Consider the following 22,106-nt stretch of genomic DNA (forward strand, 5'->3'; position numbering starts at 1 on the left):
GAATAGGAAGGGGAATTAAAGTATCCAGCAACCGGGAGATCAGGTAGGTCCAAGCGGACTGAACGTAGGTGTTCCGTGAAATGATCGCCCAGTCTACGTTTGGTCGCGCCGATATATAAGAGTCCAGATCTTGAACAATGGATACAGTAAATGAGGTTGGAGGAGGTGCAAGTGAACCTTTGCCTAACCTGAAAGGACTGTCGAGGTCCCTGGACAGAGTCGAGGGAGGAGGTATAGGGACAGGTGTTGCATCTCCTGCGGTTGCAGGGGAAGGTACCTGGGGAGGGGGGGGGGGTTTGGGTGGGAAGGGATGAGTTAACCAGGGAGTTGCGGAGGGAACGGTCTCTGCGGAAGGCGGAAAAGGGTGGTGATGGGAAGATGTGACTAGTGGTGGGATCCCGTTGGAGGTGGTGGAAATGTCGGAGCATTATGTGTTGTACGTGACGGCTGATGGGGTGGAACGTGAGGACTCAGGGGGTATGGGGAGAAGGCAGGAACGGGGTACTGAATTAAGAATGATCAGCCATGATCACATTGAATGGCGGTGCTGGCTCGAAGGGCCGAATGGCCTCCTCCTGCACCTATTGTCTATTGTCTATTGTCTATTGACCAGGGGGACTCTGACCCTGTTGCGACTAGGGGGAGGGGGACCAAAAACGGAGCTATGGGATACCGAGGAGACACATGTGAGGGCCTCATCTATGATGAAAAAGGGTCTCGACACGGAACGTCACCCATTCCTTCTCTCTAGTGATGCCGCCTGTCCCACTGAGTTACCCCAGCATTTTGTGTCTAACTTCCCTTTAAACCAGCATTTGCAGTTCCTTCCTACACAGAGAGGTTTACAAAATGCAGGAGTAACTCAGCGGGTCAGGCAGCATCTTTGGAGAAAAGGAATAGGTGATGTTTTGGGTGGAGACCCTTCGTCAGACTGAGACTCAGGGGAGAGGGGAACAAGAGATATAGATGGTACTTAGGAGAAATGAATGGAATATATGCAAAAAGCAATGATAATCCAGGAAATGTGGGGCCCTCGACAGGTTGTGTTGGCTGTGTTTTCCAAAATGTTTTACTTTTATTTTAAATGTGGGGGCCACCGTTTATTAAAATGAAGGGAGCATTACAATGCTGAAAGAAGAAAATTACAACTGATGCAGCTTCAAAAATAGCCAACAGGATTTGCAATATTTACACAGGTGTTGCAATGAGATCAAATCATTTTATTGCAACCCAGAGTTTAGCAGGTCTTCTCTCAGGCTTGTTCCACTGCTACTGTCTCTGTCCATCTCACCTTCCATCCATCGAAGATAGACACAAAATTCTGGAGTAACTCAGCGGGTCAGGCAGCATCTCGAGAGAAAAGGAATAGGTGATGTTTCGGGCCGAGGCCTTTCTTCAGACTCTTCCATCTCAAACCCAAAACATAATCTATTCCTTTTCTCCAGAGATGCTGCCTGACTCGGTGTTACTCCAACGTTTTGTGTCTATCTTTGGTGTAAACCAGCATCTGCAGCTCTTTCCTACACCTTCCATCCATTGGTGTTTTCTTGTGCTCTGATATACCCCAGTAATTCCAATTTGTTTCATTGGGTTGTTTAAATTAATACTGACTAGCTAATTAATTTATTGCATCATATGGGAGGCGCATTCCCAATCTCGTTGTACCCCTGTACAATGACAATAAAGATATATTGTATTGTATTGTATTGTATTATAGTGTAATGGCTAAACCCTTCCCTGACTGCCTAGCCAAAATAGCAATCACTGCATCTGCAGTCAGGGTAGACATGAAGGCTTTTGGCCTTCACCAATTACTCAATGGTTATAATAAAGGTGGGGTTTACGGGAGTTCTTTACCAGCGTAGAGCCATCCAACATATTAGTTTTATACTGTTCCTTAGTTAGTGGGATAGGGCCACTGGTATGTGCTGTAGGGTCTGTGTCTCCCCTCTGCCCATACTATTAAAATAAATCAGCAAATATGGAATGTGAATAGGAAGACAAAAGTCTGACATTATCATGGACCTCCTGTGATCCAGTGATACATTCTATGAGGTGTACACCTCACAGTTAGAAATAACAGATAGTTCCAACTGACTGCCCTTTAAACTCACAAGGCCTGGAAAGTTGGCTTTACACCACATATTTGTTGAGTTTGATAAAGAGTAAAATCAGGTGTGTTGTAAAATACCTTTTGTTTTCGACTCTCCATTTCTTAAGAGTGGTGAGATTAAAGTTGTTGACAAATGCAGTCCAAGACTTTTTATCTTCTACAAAAATACTGAGCACGAAGTTTCGTAAGTGAAGATTTGAAAGCAATTCTGAAGTGTAAATCTATAATATCCAATAACTTCATGCAAGTCAAAAAGTGATGCATAATTTACCCTCTCACTGACACAAAAAGTGGAGTTGAGGTTGGTGAGGAAAGTTGCCAAAGAATACAATAGCATATAGATCAGTTTGGGAATGGGCAGAGAAGTGACAGATGGAGATTAATCCTGATAAGTGTGACCTGCTATAATTTAGGAAATTAAATTTATACAGTCAATGGAAGGTCACCTAAGGAACACAGATGTATGGAGGGATCTTGGGGTGTAAATCCATAGCTACCTGTAAGTGTATAATGTAAGTAGATATGGTGGTAATAAGGCATGCCTTCATCAGTTGGAGCATTGAATATAACAGACAGTAAGTCACGTTGCAGCTGTATAAAACATTGGTGAGGCTGCATTTGGACTATTGTGTGCAGCTTTGGTCACCCCATTACAGGAAGGATTGGAGGCGTTGGAGAGGAAGCATATGAGGGTTACCAGGATGTTGCCTGGATTAGAGAGTATTAGCTATAGGAAGAGCTAATTGGACATACCACGATTGTTTACTCTGGAGCGTCTGAGGTTGAGGGGAGATCTGATAGAAGGATATGAAATTATGAGAGGCATACATAGGGTAGATAGAGCATTTCCCAGGGAGGTAATGATAAAGACTGGAAGGCATGGCTTTCAGGTGAGAGGGAGAAAGTTTAAAAGAAAAGTTGCTTGGCACTGTTTTAAGTTCGGGTGATGAGTGCCTGGAAGGTGCTGCCGGGGGAAGTGAGGTTGACGAGACATTTGGACAGGCACATGAACATGCAGAGAATGGAGGGATATGTACAGGCAGATCGTGTTAGTTTAATTTGGCAACATGGTCAGCACAGACATCATGGGCCAAGGGCTGTACTTTGTTCTAACAAGTCAACAGTTCTAAAACCAGCCATTTTGAAAGCTGCAGATTCTGTCAACTCCACCACACCGAAGGACAACATGACAAATTGCAGTTGTTAAACATCCTTGCCCTGTGGTTTGTGCATTAATATCCAGCATTTGGGATTTGCAAGCTGTCATTGGGCAGTGATTTGAACTTTCTTGCCCATACAAGAAAGTTTGTTCTGGTTGAGACTGCATAGAGAGGCAGGGTTAAAGTTGCAGGCCCGTATGACTGCGTCGAGATTGCATGTTTCTAGATAGTACAACATGCTTACAGGTTAACAATGATGAGAGCATTAAGATAGAGGCGTCTCAAAAATTGACGAGCCTTTTTAAGTGGAAATGAAGCTAGATCAAGAAATATGTTTAATTAGATTTAGGATTGTGTGCCACGTATTTCATTCAATCAATTTAATAATTTACTGTTATGTTGATACTGCAAAATAATGAGGAGTATTCTGCAATCGTTTTGAAAGAGTGTTTCTTTTCACCAGGGGCCTCGTGATTTTCAGACCCACGTATAGGCTTACAAATGAATTAAAAATATATTTATACAAGATGTTGCAGTTAGATTTATTTTACAGCAGGGTTAGATAACACACACATAATATTCACCAGTGAGAAAATGAGGGAAGAAAACGTAAGAGGAGAGTGCATTAGCACCTAATACTGCCAACACCCATCACTTTGCTGAGTTGCACATTTAATCTTTGATTTAAAAGTGTCTGATCTTGTGTTGCGTTGTTATTGTAAAGTTATTTTCAGACAGTTGCATCTACTTTTATACATGGAGTTCTATCAAAAGGAATTGCTTCAGAACAGGATTGAGGAATCAGTGCCATGAAGGCAACTCACCTGGTCATTAATCTGACACGCTACTAAATTCTGATGATTGTAGGAGTGCGCTGAGCATATGTACTTCAGCCAGTTCCCGCTTCCAGCCTGGCTCGCATCAATGCAGAATTTTAAATTCCCCAGCTCATCAACAATCTGCAAAATAACAGAACAAAATATTTGTACCATCTAGAATTCTCAGGTGGTAAACCAGCTGTTTCTTGATTCTGTAAAAAAGAGAAACTGTAATCCCTATCTGGAAAAAACAAGCTTAAAAAATGCTGGAAAATCACAGGTATCACTAAATGCTGGAGTAACTCAGCAGGACAGGCAGCATCTCTGGAGAGAAGGAATGGGTGACGTTTCAGGTCGAGACCCTTCTTCAGTCTGAAGAAGGGTCTCGACCCTGAAACGTCACCCTTTCCTTCTCTCCAAAGATGTTGCCTGACCCGCTGAGTTACTCCAGAATTTTGTGATACCTTCGATTTGTACCCACATCTGCAGTTATTTTCCTACACAACCTGGAAAATCACATGTAAGATAGACACAAAATGGAGTAACTCAGTAGGACAGGCTGCATCTCTGGAGACAAGGAATGGGTGACCTTTTGGGTCGAGACCCTTCTTCAGGCCTGAAGAAGGGTCTTGACCTGGCTCGAAGTGGCCGAATGGCCTACTCCTCCACTGATTGTCTATTGTCCATTGTCACCCATTTCTTCTCTTCAGAGATGCAGCCTCCAGCATTACTCCAGAGTTACTCCAGCATTTTGTATCTATCTTCGGTGTAAACTAGCATCTGCAGTTCCTTCTTACCCAAGGATATCATGTATTAATTTTTTGTCGAGGGCCCAAAGAAACAGTTTCACACAATTTACAAAGGCATCTTTATTATCTACACCATCTGATGGACCTGGAATATTTCTCCAGCTTCTCCATTTCCATTTTTTGTTGCAACTCGAAAGGGTTAATGTATAAACTTAAAGTCTACTTAATTTGTGAGAATGTAAGATTTTCTCCATATGTGAGCAAACCAATGGTGCAACGTGGAAGGCAATTTGTAAAATGCTAACCTCAATTACAACATTGAGGATATTATTCAGCCAGATCTTGCTCCCATTGCACTCCCCTGCTGTAATGTGTGGCATCGTTACATCGTGGGCTTCACTCAAGAGTTCTGGTCTGCATGCATGACCTAATCTGCAGGTCAACCAGCAGATATTACTGCACAAGAAAAGTTGCCGCACTTCGTCACAAACATTTCCAGTTTTCACACCATGGCCACAAGTGGAGGTTTCAGTAACAAGTGTTTATTCTATTCTCACAGTTAGTTGGATGCACAATGTTTTCACTTGCTAAATTTCTCTCCACACCTCACGTAGTTTCCTTGGGTGCTGGCTGTCTAAATAGGCTTCATAGTTTAAAGATAAAGCATGGAAACAGGCCCACCGAGTCCACACCAACCATTACACCGAACCGGTTCACACGAGTTCTATGTTGTCCCTCTTTCTCATCCACTCCCTACACACAAGGGGCAATTTACGGAAACCAATTTACCCACAAACCCTCATGTCTTTGGGATGTGGGAGGAAGCCGTAGGAAACCCTCGCAGCCACAGGGAGAGTGTACAAACTCCACACATAGGGCAACCGCCCCAAACAAAGCAATCTTAAAGCATAAAATATAAAGGCAAATGTCAGATTGTTGAATATTAGTGGAGATCATGGTCACATAATCCCAGACATTCACTTTTACCACAAACTTCTGGACGGCAATTGAGAATAGTCACCGGGATGATTTTCTTTTCCCTTGCTATTTCAAGGATATAATATATAGCACTTTTACTCAACTTGTAGCTAAGGTCAACAAGTAATGATCCAACAATGATCAAACTTTTGTACTTCCTTGCGTAAATATTTGTGGCGCGTCTTAAGTACAATTGGGACCACTCTGAAAAACTCTTTTGTATCCAAATATAAAATGATACTATGAGAGAATTATTTTGATACAATCAGTGTTCAGGGTTGGTTCATCATATTCAACTCATGAAACACTGTACAGAAGAATCTATGGGGAACTGAACTCCTTTGTCTTTTGGAATATGAATCCCTTAATTAGTAAAGGAAACACTTTTTCATAAAAGTTTCCATCTGCTTACCATATATTCACCTTGGAGCCAACATTTCACTACCCTCCGAGCTTCAAAAGGCTGCTAATAGGCTTATTAAATATAAAATGTTAGTGCTCTCTCCTTGTTTTTGCCTAGCCTACCTGCAAAGTTCCGACATTACCTGTTTTAACCTAATTAACCTTTCCTGCCACTTCATTTTCTGTACCACAGGCAAATGCAATGTTGATTTGCTGTATTACACTAAATGATGAAAGCAATTTCAAGCAAAGACTCATTTTGGTACCTTCAATAACTTTATGAATGCTCCTTTAGTTTTTACCAAACTTGAAAATGACTTTGCTCTGATGGAGACGGTTTCCAATCCATGACGATTCTGATTCTGTATCTGATCGCCGCCCAGTTTATGCAGCTTCTGCACTCGCTGGATGTTGTAATTTGCCTGCTGAATTTCTCAGTCACGCTGCCCAAAGCATCTTGCCAATGGCCTGAAGCTTTATTTTGGGAGGGAGGAGAAAGAAGGGCCAGAAGACACAAATTGTGGGATCAGACTCTCCCGATATGTCCCATGGATCTGAATGGCCAACAATGCTAAAATAGCACCAGGTCTGCATCAGGGTGTGTGGGTGCAGGTGAACAACAAGGACAAGTAAAAGAATGCTTCCTCGGTCAGCTACATGCAAAGCTCTGTAGAGTGCTTCATCTGAAACCAATCTGCAAATTATTGCTATAATCTAGTTTAAGGGCTGGAATCCCCGACTGTGCACAAAGTGATTAGTCATTGACTCTAAACATTGACTCCCTGCACTGGGGAGTTCAAATATTTCCAGCTCCTCACTTAGCAAATAAAATCAGAATGATTTATAGCGGAGAGTTCTTTTAAAAAAATAACCTGCCTCCAAATTGTTTCCAAGAAATAGTTGCCTCGCAACTCGCTGGTTGGCGGGCACGTGAAGTGGGTTGGATGAAAGAACAGAGGACTGGTCCACACATCTCCAAACAACATCAAACTGACAAGGAGTTTAGAAGTCTTTGAAGTGATAGTGAACTAATAATAGTGTGCATGCTAAAAAGTCAATCTTATGATCTGTTTTTTAGTAACTCATTTGGTGATGAATAGAATGGGAATGTTCTAAATAATTAGATGCTATTGGGTATTTTTTAAATCAAAATAAACCTAATTCGGAATTAAAATATATACAAAACCAAAACTGTGCAAAAATACTTCCTGACATTCTCGGAGGCTGTACATACATTCATTTAGAAACATAGAAACATAGAAAATAGGTGCAAAAGGAGGCCATTTGGCCCTTCAAGCCAACACAGCCATTCATTGTGATCATGGCTGATCATCCACAATCAGTAACCCGTGCCTGCCTTCTCCCCATATCCCTTGATTCCACTAGGCCCCATGTGTCGTATCGTAGTGTTCACAAATATCATTTTACCCGCTATTAGGTACATTTTCAAATCTGAATGCTCACATGTCCCACTGCCTGCCTGTGAACAATTGGTTCCCGTTCTTTGTACGTGAACCCCACATAGCTTCAAAGCCAAAAAGTTTCACTCTTTATGGAGGAATTTCCCTTTCTTTCCCCAATCCTTCCCTTTGGCAGAGTGGGATTACACTTGGTCAAGAAAGTAAACAGTTGACCTGCTCCCAGCTCTTCAGACTGAAATGTTAGCCTTGGCTCAGCGGCTGGCCCTCTTGCCTTTGAATCAGAAAGCTGTGTGTGTTCATTTCTCACTTCAGTGTGCCAGGATGTGATTTTAGGCTCCATGGTGCTAAAGGCGTATTAGGCTCGAGGTTCTTCTTCAGCTGGTTTTTATACACTACCTGAAGGGATGTAATCTAAAACCTGCGCGCCTTTCCAAATGTGTTCCCAGACACATGCTTCATGTGTGTGCAGGAAGCTTAACATGTACAGTGACACCAAAAAAGGTTCAATCCGCACCTGAATTGCAAATTGCAATTGGGCATCAATGGGTGTGAATGTGTGTGCCACTCACACTGAAACAGACCACAGTGAAAGGTGAGGACTGCTTCAGTTGTATTTAAAGGCCATCAACTCTACTTAGACCATCAATCTCTGGCAGATTCTGAGTAATCAACTTTCCCACAGGTATTCTTGAAAGATTTTGCTTGGTGTTAGCTAACATCAAGCATCCCCCCTTCAACTAATCTCCCGCATTATGGTTTGTCTCAAACCACTACCGCTACCCCCAAACAGTGTGGAGGCACAGTGGTAGAGCTGCTGCCTCACAGCACCAGAGACCCAGGTTCCATCCTGACTACGGGTGCTGTCTGTACACAGTTTGTACGTTCTCCTTTGACTGCGTGAGCTTTCTCTGAGATCCTCGGTTTCCTCCCACGCTCCAAAGACGTGCAGGTTTGTAGGTTATTTGGCTTGGTATAATTGTAAAACTGTCCCTTGTGTGTGTAGGATAGAGTTAGTGTGCGGGGATCACTGGTCAGCGTGGACTCGGTGGGCCATAGGGCCTGTTTCTGCACTGTATTACTAAACTAAACCTAAACTAAACTAACTAGGTTCCTTATCTGATCACATACATGACACTGCCCCCCAATCAATGCCCTTGTCATCTCCACCATCGTTACTGTCCCTTCCTTCCAGGTCACTGCATCTTCCCTGATTCTGTCTTTTCCACATCTGATATTGCCCCTTCCCTTAATGTTCTCGGCATCTCTCCGCCATCACTCCCATCAATCCCACCTCCTCTTTCAACTACAATATCTTCAACATTTTGTGCTCTTCAAATAGTTGGAGATTTGCTTTGTTGATCAGAGGATAGGGTTTAGTATAACACCTTATGTAGAAGCTGACATTAGTGATGCTGCACTACTCTAAATGTGCAGGCTTGATTACGTACACACCAGCGAGGATGTGTGTACGTGAATGAGACTGTTGCTTTTGCCAATAAATTCAGTTTAGTTTATTGTACGTGTACCGAGGTACAGACGAAAGGTTTTGCTGCTTGCTAACCAGTCAGCGGAAAGACAATACATGATTACAATTGAGCCATTTGTAGTGTACAGACACATGTTAACGGAATAACGTTTAGTGCAAGGTAAAGCCACCAAAGTCCGATCAAAGATAGTCCAGGGGCCCAAAGATAATCCAAAAATAGTCCAAAGATAATCGAAGGACAGTAGTTCAGGACTGCTCTCTAGTTACCTTCAAATATATCAACCCTCCTGTTCGTGAATCTTATTTCTCTCTGTTTACTCTTTCAAATTTCTTTTCACAATCCGATTTTTAAAAAAATTGTTAGAAGCATTATAATAAATATTTTTACACCTTAGTGCCTTTTGGATTAAGTTTTTGAGTTATAACAAATCTATTTAGTCAGGCAGCACCTACTGTCTTTCCACCAAGAATAAAGACTCACTACCGCACTTGTGACAACTGAAAACAGGAATAAAATATTATAGGTTGAATTTTAAGCAGGCTCAGATTTTCATTCAAATGAAGTGAGAAGGAGAATGTTTTGATTGTTGCACTCTGCTGCTGAATTCACATCTTGTTTTAAAGCAGGTTCCAAACTTTTATAACAGGTTCAAATACTTAAACCAATTCTTAAACAAATTCTGATGCAATTACTTGGCAATACGTACAAAAGGCAAAATGTTAAGGTAGACACAAAATGCTGGAGTTACTCAGGTAGCCTCTCTGCAGAGAAGGAATGGGCAAAGTTTTGGGTCAAGACCCTTCTTCAGACAAAATGGTCCTCCTTTACCATTTTGGATCAATGTGATCTTTGCCTTGTTTTGAAAAAAATACCTTTCTTTATAATAGAGTTGGAAATTTAGTTGCTGAGATACTGTTGAGATTTGGTGAAATAAATCTCCAAACTACTGCAAATTAATAACCAGAGTAACAGCCTGGTAGAATGTTAGCTTTTTGATTACATTATAACAGGCACTGTACTCCAAATGCAATTTAAAGAAATCAGTCACATTGAGATAATTAGACAGTACAAATGTATGTACAATCAATACAACTCAATTTTAGGCAATCTAAAATATAAATTGTAAAATAAGCTTTAAAATGGTTACATTTCATGATTCGGTACATTTTCTGGTGAAACCAGAAATCTGGAAAGTTTGGCACTTTTATCCAGAATTTCTCAATTCTTTCTCTATTTTCTATTTGCTCTATCCCTCCTAAGATTAATTTTGGATTCATACCAGGGTAGCATTCAATTCCTTTGTAGGATCCATTCCATCAACTTGCAATTCATTGGGTGGAATGTTAATTCCTTGTGAGTTGAGCACACCATTATACATTGAGTGGCTAAAAACCTTTTAATGTGGTGCAGAATAAATAGACAATAGACAATAGACAATAAGTGCAGGAGGAGGCCATTCGGCCCTTCGAGCCAGCACCACCATTCAATGTGATCATGGCTGATCATTCCCAATCAGTACCCCATTCCTGCCTTCTCCCCATACCCCCTGACTCCGCCATCCTTAAGAGCTCTATCTAGATCTCTCTTGAAAGCATTCAGAGAACTGGCCTCCACTGCCTTCTGAGGCAGAGAATTCCACAGATTTACAACTCTCTGACTGAAAAAAAATTTCCTCATCTCTGTTCTAAATGGCCTACCCCTTATTCTTAAACTGTGGCCCCTGGTTCTGGACTCCCCCAACATTGGGAACATGTTTCCTGCCTCTAACGTGTCCAACCCCTTAATAATCTTATATGTTTCAATAAGATCCCCTCTCATCCTTCTAAATTCCAGTGTATACAAGCCTAGTCACTCCAGTCTTTCAACATACGACAGTCCCGCCATTCCGGGCATTAACCTAGTAAACCTATGCTGCATGCCCTCAATAGCAAGTCTTCCTCAAATCTGGAGACCAAAACTGCACACAGTACTCCAGGTGTGGTCTCACTAGGGCCCTGTACAACTGTAGAAGGACCTCTTTGCTCCTATACTCAAATCCTCTTGTTATGAAGGCCAACATTCCATTGGCTTTCTTCACTGCCTGCTGTACCTGCATGCTTCCTTTCAGTGACTGATGCACTAGGACACCCAGATCTCGTTGTACGTCCCCTTTTCCTAACTTGGCACCATTCAGATAATAATCTGTTTTCCTATTCTTACCACCTATTCCTATCCTCACACTTTTCCACATTAAACTGCATCTGCCATGCATCCGCCCACTCACACAACCTGTCCAAGTCACCCTGCAACCTCATAGCATCTCCCTCACAGTTCACACTGCCACCCTGCTTTGTGTCATCTGCAAATTTGCTAATGTTACTTTTAATCCCTTCATCCAAGTCATTAATATATATTGTAAATAGCTGCAGTCCCACACCGAGCCTTGCGGTACCCCATTAGTCACTGCCTGCCATTCTGAAAGGGACCCATTTACCCAAGGATCTCGACCCGAAACGTCACCTATTCCTGTTTTCCAGAGATGCTGCCTGACCGGCTGAGTTACTCCCCTGACCGGCTGAGTTACTCCCCTGACCGGCTGAGTTACTCCCCTGACCGGCTGAGTTACTCCCCTGACCGGCTGAGTTACTCCCCTGACCGGCTGAGTTACTCCCCTGACCCGCTGAGTTACTCCCCTGACCGGCTGAGTTACTCCCCTGACCCGCTGAGTTACTCCCCTGACCGGCTGAGTTACTCCCCTGACCGGCTGAGTTACTCCCCTGACCGGCTGAGTTACTCCAGCTTTTTGTGCCTATCGTCAGTGGAAACCAACGTCTGCAGTACCTTCCTACACAACTTTAAAATTAATCTGTTTGTTTCAATAATTCAAAAATCATTATTTTTGTATCTTCTGGAGGGTGGGGTAGATACAGAATTGGATATCAATAAACAGTTGAGTTAATTCAAATCATTCTGAAGAAATAGGAAAAAGCCAGAGGAAGAGCTGATAATAACCAGATATGAAATCCTTACCGGGTATATGTTCATGTCGTGCTGCTGAAGATAGTGTGTTCCACTTCACACTGCCGCGTTACCCAGAACCTTACTCCCCCCTCAACTGATTGAGAATGTTGGTGTGATACCAGCTCTGAGACTGCATCAAGGTGCAACTCAGGACTTTTAACTATCTGTGAATCACATGGCCTTTGTCTGATGCCTTCCATTGAGAAGTGAACTCAGATTCTCAGCTGTGTATAATTGTGGTTAAAATTTGCATGCTTGTAATCTACGTGAAATGTACTGAGCTTTCAATCTGCAATGGCATTGCCCCTAATTTCTTGACAAAATTAAGGGGTACAGATTTGAGGATCAATGGACAGAAGAGTACTATGACAATATCACCCGATAATGGAGCCAATTAACAAAGTATACTTTCAAATAGCTCAATGGCTCTGTGTCTACTTATGCACGTTGAACTAAGACCTAAGAGGTTTCAATCCTCATTCATATGTAGTTGGAGGATTCTGTCCAGGAAACAGGAAAGTACATTAGTCCACAGTGAAATTTACCTTTGACAAATTTACCCAGATACTGACCATACAATGTTGCCCTTCTCAATGAATGATGATTTCGACTTTTCAGACTTTTAGACGTTTAGGGATACAATGTGGAAACAGGCTATATATACAGCCCACCAAATCCACGCCGACCAAATCCACCAAACAGGCTATATATACAGCCCACCAAATCCACCAAACAGGCTATATATACAGCCCACCAAATCCACGCCGACCAGCGATCACCATATATTGTATTGTATTGTTTGTGATTAATTTATTAGCAAAGTATGTAAAAACATGCAAGGAATTTGATTTGACATACATACCAAAAAGGCAACAAGCCAGGCAGCTACATAAAAATTAAAATAAACATCCACCACAGCGTACTGTGATGGAAGGCAATAATGTATTATCTTCTTCCCTCCTTTATTCCCGCGGTCGGGACAATCGGGGCGATCGCAGCTCCTGCAGCCAGCGATCGATCCCCGCATCGGGGCAATCGAAGCTCCCGCGATCGGGGTGGTCGAAGCTCCCGCAATGGGGACAGTTGAAGCTCCCGTGGGTGGAGCTCCTGAAGTCGATCCCTAACCAGGGACTGCGAGCTCCACGATGTTAACTCCACAGCCTCCCACGGTTGGAGCTCCCCTCAATCCCTGACAAGGAATCACAAGCTCCCACTGTACGAGCTCCCGAAGTTGATCCCCAGCAAAGGGACTGCCAGCTCCACAATGTTAGGTCGCAGCGCGGACGGAAATACAATATGGCAAAAGTCGCATCACCGTCGAGGAAAGAGATTTTTAAAAGTTTCCCCCACCCCCCCACATAATACAAAAATAAAGGTACACTAAAACATACATTTAACAACAGACTAAAAACAACAAAAGAAGAAAAGGACGAGACTGCCTGTTGGCGAGGCTGCCATCGTATGGCACCACTATGGCAATACACTAACACTATCCCACGCACTCGGGACTATTATTTTTTTTTTTTACCAAAGCCGATTAACCTACAAACTTGTACATCTTTGAATTATGGGTGGAAATCGAAGCACCCGGAGAAACCCCACGTGGTCACAGCGAGAATGTACTAACTGCGTGCAGACAGCACCTGTGGTCAGAATCAAACCCAGGTCCCTGCCACTGTAAGGCAGTAGATCTATCGTTATGCCACTATGCTCCCCTTGTGTTCATTATGAGTGTATAATGACAATCCCTTCCCATGCATTGTCAGCAGACAATGATGATCAATTCAACCGTGACCTAAATTGACCATACAAAACACATTGCAATACAAACACTGATCTCAAAAGTGACCTTACAATGGCAACCTCCCAACCTTGACACACTGGCAATTCTCCTCTAATTCTCCACTATAAAATAGAGCTGAGTAATACTCTCTCAATATCTCTCCAATTTTGACCATACTATATTGAGCTCAAATTGATTGAACAATGTCAATCTTTATTCATGATAATATTTTCCACAATGACCACAATGAAATTGATGATCTTCTCTAAAAGTGTTCATACAATACCCGAACTCAACAGTGAACTACAACACTGATTTCACCAGTGATATGCATGGCAAAGGACGCAGCAGAGCACCATCCCATACGTTTCACCCAGGTGAGTAAACAGCAAAACAGGTGGTGGAGCCGAACTTAAGAAATCAGATAAGGCAGCTCAGTATTGCTGGTGTTTCCTCCATGCCGGGCGTCTAGGTCTCCATTGCTGGTGTGTCTTCCCACCCTCGAGGGGTTGGGGTCCATTGCTGATGTCTTTCCTGGTCCTGGGATCTAGGTCTCAGAAGCACACAGTTAGCATAGGGTTCCTGTTGATCACCTGCTTTCTGCCAGGTCTGAATTCATGATCTTCTCAGTTGACCAAAGACAGTGTTAGCATTTGGAAAGTAATGGTGAATTTCACAAGGGATGCTCCCTATGGGGTGCAAGTACATAATTCCCTGGAGGTGGCAATGCTAGTTGATGGAGTGGTAAAGAAGGCAAATGGTATAGATGCCTTTATTAGTGGGAGCATTGAATATAAAAGTTGGGAGGTCATGCTGTGAATGTATAAACTTTGGTAGAGCCACATTTGCAGTATTGTGTAATTCTGTTTACCACATTCCAGGAAGGACGTGAAGGATTTGGAGAGGGTGATCCACACTGTATCACTCTGTGACTCAATGACTCTATGACTCAATATAGCAATCTATGGCAAAATAGATTCACCAGGATGTTATCTCATAAGGTTATAAGATCATACGTGATAGGAGCAGAATTAGGCCATTCGACCCGTCAAGACCATTCAATCGTGGCTGATCTATCTCTCCCTCCTAACCCCATTCTCCTGCCTTCTTCCCATAACCCCTGACACCTGCACTAATCAAGAATCTGTCTCTGCCTTAAAAACATCCATTGACTTGGCCTCCACAGCCTTTGTGGCACAGAATTCCACTGATCCACCACCCTATGACTAAAGAAATTCCTCTTCATCTCCTTTCTAAAGAGACGTCCTTTAATTCCAAGGCTATGACCTCTAGTTCTAGACTCTCCCACCAGTGGAAACATCCTCTCCACTCTATCCAAACCTTTCACTAATCGATACATTTCAATGAGGTCCCCCCTCATTCTTCTAAACTCCACGAGTACAGGCCCAGTGCCAGGTCTCACTGCACCTCCCCCTTTACCTAACCTAACACCATTGAGATAATAATCTGCCCCCTTGTTTTTGCTGCCAAAGTGGATAACTTCACATTTATCTATATTATACTGCATCTGCCACGCATCTGCCCACTCACTCAACCTGTCCAGGTCACCCTGCAAACTCCTAACATCCTCTTCACAGTTCACACTGACACCCAGCTTTGTGTCATCCGCAAACTTGCTAGTGTTGCTTCTAATTCCCTCTTCCAAATCATTAATATATATGGTAAACAGTTGCGGCCCCAACACCGAGCCTTGCGGCACTCCACTCGCCACTGCCTGCCATTCTGAAAAGGACCCGTTTATTCCTACTCTTTGCTTCCTGTCTGCCAACCAATTTTCTATCCATGTCAACACCCTACCCCCAATACCATTTGCTCTAATTTTGCTCACCAATCTCCCATGTGGGACCTTATCAAAGGCATTCTGAAAGTCTAGATACACTACATCCACTGGCTCCCCTTCATCCATTTCACTTGTCACATCCTCAAAAAATTCCAGATGGCTCCTGAAGTTCAGGATATTTGTGTGATTCTTTATTGTCAGAGGATACTGGTGCAGGTTTGTCGAGGACCTTTGACTTGTGGATGTTGAATGCAAGGCCAACCTTTTCAATGCTGCAGGAATGCTGCAGTCATGAGCTCAGCCTCCAAGCACCTTTTATGATTTACCGCCGAGAATTGGGAAATGTTGGCTTTGTGATATTGTCAGTCAACGTTGAACATTCCCCAGTAATTTTTAAAGATCGGCTCCGCTTGCAGGGGACATTTGTTGGAGGTGAAAAGCAACTTTGGAGTGAGAAAGATTGAGAAAAGTGTCAGGCAATGATGCATCTTTGTTTGACATTGGTCTTCACTCAGATTGGCTTTTTGTAGACTTTCTGTTGGATCCTCTGGGTTTTAGGTTTTCAGCGTTAATGTTCTGCGCTCTAGTTATTTATTCGTTCGCTTTTCTTCTTACAATCTTGTTGCAGGAACAAGAAGAAAGAGGCAAATTCCTGTCTACTTGAGCAAAGAGCATTAATAACATCCCTAATGCAGTTGTATCTTTCCATTATGGGATATATTAATCAGCACATATTAATCGGTTTCTGGAATCAGTTCAAGTAAAACAGAGATCTTCACCACCATAGGCAGCGGAGATTTGGCACAGCTGTTGTCCTGGAACTGATACATAGCACAATGTTACAATGATACACAGAGACAATGCTAGCTTGTGGATGCATAGTTCTTTGGGGTGTTAGAGATAGGATAGTGGGGGATAGTCTCTCCTGGCAAGGACCAGGGCATGTTCTCCTCTCCTTCCGTCTCCTCTGGCCATTTGGTCCTGTCTTAAAGTTCTCTCCTCCAAGCTTGTTGTGAGCTGTAAATGCACTCATATTTTAGTTCACAAACAGTTGATTACGTATTTGCAAATGTTGGCAGAACTGATATGGCATATGCCTGTTGTAAGGAATTGATTCCCTTGTATGGATGAAAGTAATGATGCAGGGCACATCCTGTTCCTTAAAATTGCCAGCTTTCTTTATTCCCTGTGCATATCCCTCATTAAGTGGTAATTTCATAGGGATGACTCCAATGGAACATCAAAGTGGGATTGATGTCACCTAATCTCGATGTGAACGCTTTCAGAATTGTCTAAAAAAAGATTCCATGAAACATAAAATATTCTGATCACATTCGCAACCAGTGGACAATTTTGCACATTGAATAAAAAATCATTCACAATCAAATTCCCAGCCCAAAGAACAGAACGCTAAATGCGTTTCCTGTCTTGATGTAAGGAAGGTAGGTGTTTCTTCATCAGAGATACAGTATAAATGACCAGATATTCATATAATGGGGCAAATTCTCCATCCTCTGGCTCGGCAACTATTAAACTGAAAATACAAGTTTGACCACATGTTTATAATCTATTATGATTATAACATTGGGAAGTAAAGGTACATTTTGAATTGAAAACCACAGCATGGAGCTAGTCCAAACTTTATAATTAGAGCAAGATTGAAATATTGATTTGCAATTGCCAGGATGATGTTTGATCTTTGATCTATGCACTGGTTGGCAATCCCTCTTTCCTCAGTCTCCACCCTGAACCAACCCCAAACACCATACTTCCCAGATACTGATTTAATGTTCTAAACTTTATTGGGACATTGCATTATGAAATAAATCGATTTTAGAAGATAGAACATAGCGCAGTACAGCACAAGATCAGGCCCTTTGGTCCACAATGTCTGTGCCAAACATGCATTTTGAATTTCCCACTGAGAACATTGACACTTCACTTGGAAACAATAACACCCAAATTTGGTTAAGTTCACCTAATGGACATATCTGAGTTCAAACAAAAAGTGGGATTGGACATTATAATTAAAAATTCTTCTTCTGTGTTGCCCTAAAGTTCTAGATTGTCAAAGCTATTGTCTCCCCTCCCTCCCCTTTAAAGGTTTTGGCACTTACAATGTTGACAGTTTTTGTTCCCATCTGTACAATCGGTTGATTTGTCAAGGCTAATTAACACCTCTTTGCATTTCTACTACATTCTCCAAGGGCATGTACCAGTGTGCTTGTAACAAATATTTCCCAACTGGAAACGCAAAGTCACTGAACAAATTCTACAAAGAGAATTGGAAAGAGTCTAGTTAAGAACCCAGATAACATCACAAACCACAAGATAAAACCTCAAAATGTGATTGCAGCTTTAAAAATCACTTTTCTTAAATACATGGTAAATCCATGTTTGCATTTATTTAATTATGGACTTATTCTGGTGAAGAAAGTGAATACAGGTGCTCCAGTACATGCAACTATATCCTTAATGAAGGGTTAGCAATTGTTACCTAATCTGTCAGTTGATTTAGTTGATGCCTCAGAAGTCTGTGCAGGATAATGGCCATATGGGATTGATTACAAAGCTTGATCTTACTGAGCAGGGTATACTTGTGGTTTTGCTCATCTGTATGTGATGATATGATTACTAGCTTCAACCTTCTTTTACATTTTTTCTGCTTTTATACATTTATTGGATGAGGGTGCATTAGTAAGGCTAGTATTTATGGTCCATCTCCAAATGCCCTTGAGAAGATGGTCATAGCCTTCTTTAATTCTTGCGACCCCTCTGGTGTAGATACTCCCTCTGTTCTCTTGAAAGGAAAGTTCCAGGATTTAATCTCAGCAATGATGAAGAAACAACAATATATTTCCAAGTCAGGATAGTGTTCGGTTTGTAGGGGAAGAGGCAGGCGGTGGTGTTCCCAGTCACCTGTTGATCCTGATCTTCTTGCTCGTGGGTTTGTGATGGACCGTAACAGTAACTTGGGGGGCCAATGTCGTCCATTTTGTAGATAGTACCCATGATATCCATAGTGAATGTTTCTAGTGATCTATCAAGTAACAGTTAAGCAGACTGGTCCCTGCACAACCTTTTGTCCCAACATTACCTCAGGGCTGGACCCTTGTTTTGATAGTGGTGGTAGGGTTATAGACCTGCTGGATGTCGAGAGTGAGGACTGCCGTTCCTCCAATATTGCTGGTCCATGTGGATGCACAGTCCTCACTGCCCACCTGTGCAGACCCACTCTCCTCAAATCAGTGACTGGTGTGTCTATTAAACCTTTAATAACAATACGCATCGAGGTTCCTGTGATGTTGACTGGACTACTGCTTCTTGTGTCCCCCTCTCAGGTTCCATTCTGTGCCCCTGCTTGTCTGTGTCTCTTCCAAGTGTTACTCTTCATGGAGGCAGGGCATTCTGAGGTAAACAGATTGGGTTAACATCTGAGGAGCGTTTGATACTGTACTGCCAGGAGTTTAGCAGAATGAGGGGGAATCTCATGGAAACCTACCAAATAATGAAAGGCCTAGATAGAGTGAATGTGGAGAGGATGTTTCAAGTAATGGAAGAGTCGAGGACCAGAGGACGCAGGCTCAGAATAAAAAGGATGTAGATTTAGAATGGAGATAAGGAGCTTTCCTTTTAGCCAGAGTGGTGTGTTCATTGTCACAGATGGCAGTGAAGGCCAAGTCATTTGATGCTTTTAAAGCAGAGGTTGATAGGTCTTAGATTAGTAAGGGTGTCAAAGGTTACGGGGAGAAGGCAGGAGAATGGGGTTGAGAAGGAAAAATGGAAAAATAAATCAGCCGTTCGAATGGTGGAGCAGATTCGATGGGCCAAATGGCCTAATTCTGCTCCTATGTCTTATGAATATAAACAGCATAGAGTTTCCATCCTGGTGTTTGACCTGTAGACACTTCATAGGGTCCTCAACATTGAACTGGGGCTTAAAGCTCTCTGCCAGTGTGGCACTGTCTCTATTAGATCGATCCTGCTGGTGGGACCAGACAGATCCAAGCACTGTAATGGAGGCTGTGTCGTATATTCTGTGACCATGATTAAGTCAGGTTGTTGTTTGAGTAGTTTGTGGTGCAACATTCCCGGAATAGACTCAGCCCCCTCTGTTTGTGAGAAGGCATTTGGCAAAGTTGACTTTGGAGTGACTTTTGCTGCATTTAATTCTGGCGGCCAAGTTGATGCTGGGCTGCCCATTCAGTTTTCTTTTTGTTTTGTTACAACATAGCAATTTTGAATCAACAGAATAGCTTTGCCAGTAGTTTCACGGGAAGTTAGGAGTCAATGATGTTGTTGAGGGAGTGCAATAACATACCGACCAGAACAGTTAATTTTATTCCTCGATGGACTTCGGTAAACCAGATAAGTTCTTGTGAAAATGCCAGTTTCATGGTTAATTTTATTTGAGGTCCTATATTTTTGCATTACATTCCAGATGATGTGATTAACTGAATTTACGTTTCTGTTTCCATGCTAAGACTTGAACCCATGTCTCTAAAATGTTCGTCCAGACTTGTGGATTTCTAGACCAAAACAATGTAATTGAAGGTTTTGTGTCGCTCGGGTGACGAATGGGAATGGCGTCAGATTTGGGTCAGGCTGTACACATGGACGTAGAATTGAGTTAGACAGGAAATGGCAAGGCTGGGATTTGGGTTGGGAACACTTCAGCTGTGCTCTAAAATTCTGTGTGCTCATCAACTGCGAGGCTTACATTGGCAGCACAGGGAAGGGCAAGAATCATATTTTCATGATCTTTGGGACTGGATGGATCCCAACTGTGTGCAACAGATTCGCCGTGATTAACATTAAGCAACCAGAAAGCTTGGCGAAAGTTTAATTCTTTATTTAATATGAACATAAAAACACACTGAAACGTATTTCATTACCTTCCATTCTTTTATCAATTCCCAATTTTAAATAGTTTTCTTTCTGCCACTAGTGGAGTTCCTATTTTGGCCCTTTGTTGGCCAACTGCCCCTGTCACTGTGCTGACAGCTAGCATGTTGAATGTTGTTGAGTTGTGATGCATGCCAGACTGAACAACTAATGACAGTGAAATTACCGCAGTCAGTTTACCAAGCGTTGATTAAGTTTGATTGCGGGGAAATGCAGACTGTATATACTAGATGGACTGCAGTTCATTGTGTAAATATTTTTTTTTCAGTTCTGGAGGTAAAATTCTACATACAAAGGAGCAAGTTAAAGATTGTAATCCGGTCCTACAGATAATTGTAACTGACAAAGTCAATTCCAGTCTGGAGCACAACGGCAGATATTTCTTTTGGTTTTCCTCAAATGAATATACACTTCCAAAACACTCCTCTGTCTGCCTATATTGTGCAGCATGTTGAAAACCTATATCTGCGGATTTTACGCAAATAATCCTTGTTTTACCCTGTATGAACTTTCTCTAACAATTCCACTCCAAGCCTTGGTAATTTATCCATAAACTTCAACGTTGCTAATAAACCAAACTGAAAAGTCGCAAAATGGAATATGTTTGTTAAGGGAATACGTGCAGCCTACAAATGTTGTAAGCTAGTAACATCGACCACCCAATGTGCATCTCTGGCATTCCAGGGGATGCAATGACACTGCCAATCTATTTGGTACAGATGTGACCATAGACAGGACTCATTTTCTCCTTTTCCATTCAGAACATAGAACAGGCCCTTTGGCCCATAATGAATGTGCCGAACATGATGCCAAGACCAACTTTCATCTGGCTGAACATAATCCATACCCCTCCAATTTCTGCATATCTATTTGTCTATCCAAAAGTCTCGTGCTACATGAGGTCACATCTTCCCTGGCCATCATTCAAGGCTATTCTAAAGAAGATTATAACCTAAGATTTTGACACGTTGATCCTGCAACATAGCGTGGTTTGTGGCATTTGCAATGAATCAAGAGTTCAGCCATTGAGCAGAGGGGTTGTGCTTCAATAAGTTACAAGATTTGATCTGCATTTATGGCACCACAGTCTTCCAGAATCAAGAGTGTCTCATTTGCCAAACAATCAAATCCTCTGGATAACATTATTTATTCTCAACATTTGTTTTGATGCACAACAATTCCTGCAAAAACGGATTCAACAATATATTTCAAATGCTTGTGACATCTATAGGATATTTGAAGGTAGACACAAAATGCTGGAGTAACTCAGCATCTCAGGAGATGTTGCCAATAAAAGATACTTTAGTCAGTGGTGAATCTGTGGAATTCTTTGCCACAGGCGGCACGGTAGCGCAGCGGTAGAGTTGCTGCTTTATAGCGAATGCAGCGCCGGAGACTCAAGTTCGATCCTGACTACTGGTGCTGCACTGTAAGGAGTTTGTACGTTCTCCCCGTGACCTGCGTGGGTTTTCTCCGAGATCTTCAGTTT

At 42.3% G+C, this 22,106-nt stretch overlaps 1 protein-coding gene across 1 annotated transcript in view; it reads right to left on the minus strand.

Annotated features, from left to right (window-relative positions):
- The window catches only part of prdm16 (PR domain containing 16), a 722,475-nt gene that overhangs the window by 145,413 nt on the left and 554,956 nt on the right, over window positions 1–22,106 (minus strand). The window contains exon 3 of the mRNA XM_078425753.1: window positions 4,098–4,232. Within this exon, the coding sequence (XP_078281879.1) occupies window positions 4,098–4,232 (135 nt within the window). The remainder of the gene's footprint in view (window positions 1–4,097; window positions 4,233–22,106) is intronic.

The sequence above is a fragment of the Rhinoraja longicauda genome, chromosome 30, assembly GCF_053455715.1.
Source record: "Rhinoraja longicauda isolate Sanriku21f chromosome 30, sRhiLon1.1, whole genome shotgun sequence".
In the NCBI taxonomy this organism is placed as follows: Eukaryota; Metazoa; Chordata; class Chondrichthyes; order Rajiformes; family Arhynchobatidae; genus Rhinoraja; species Rhinoraja longicauda.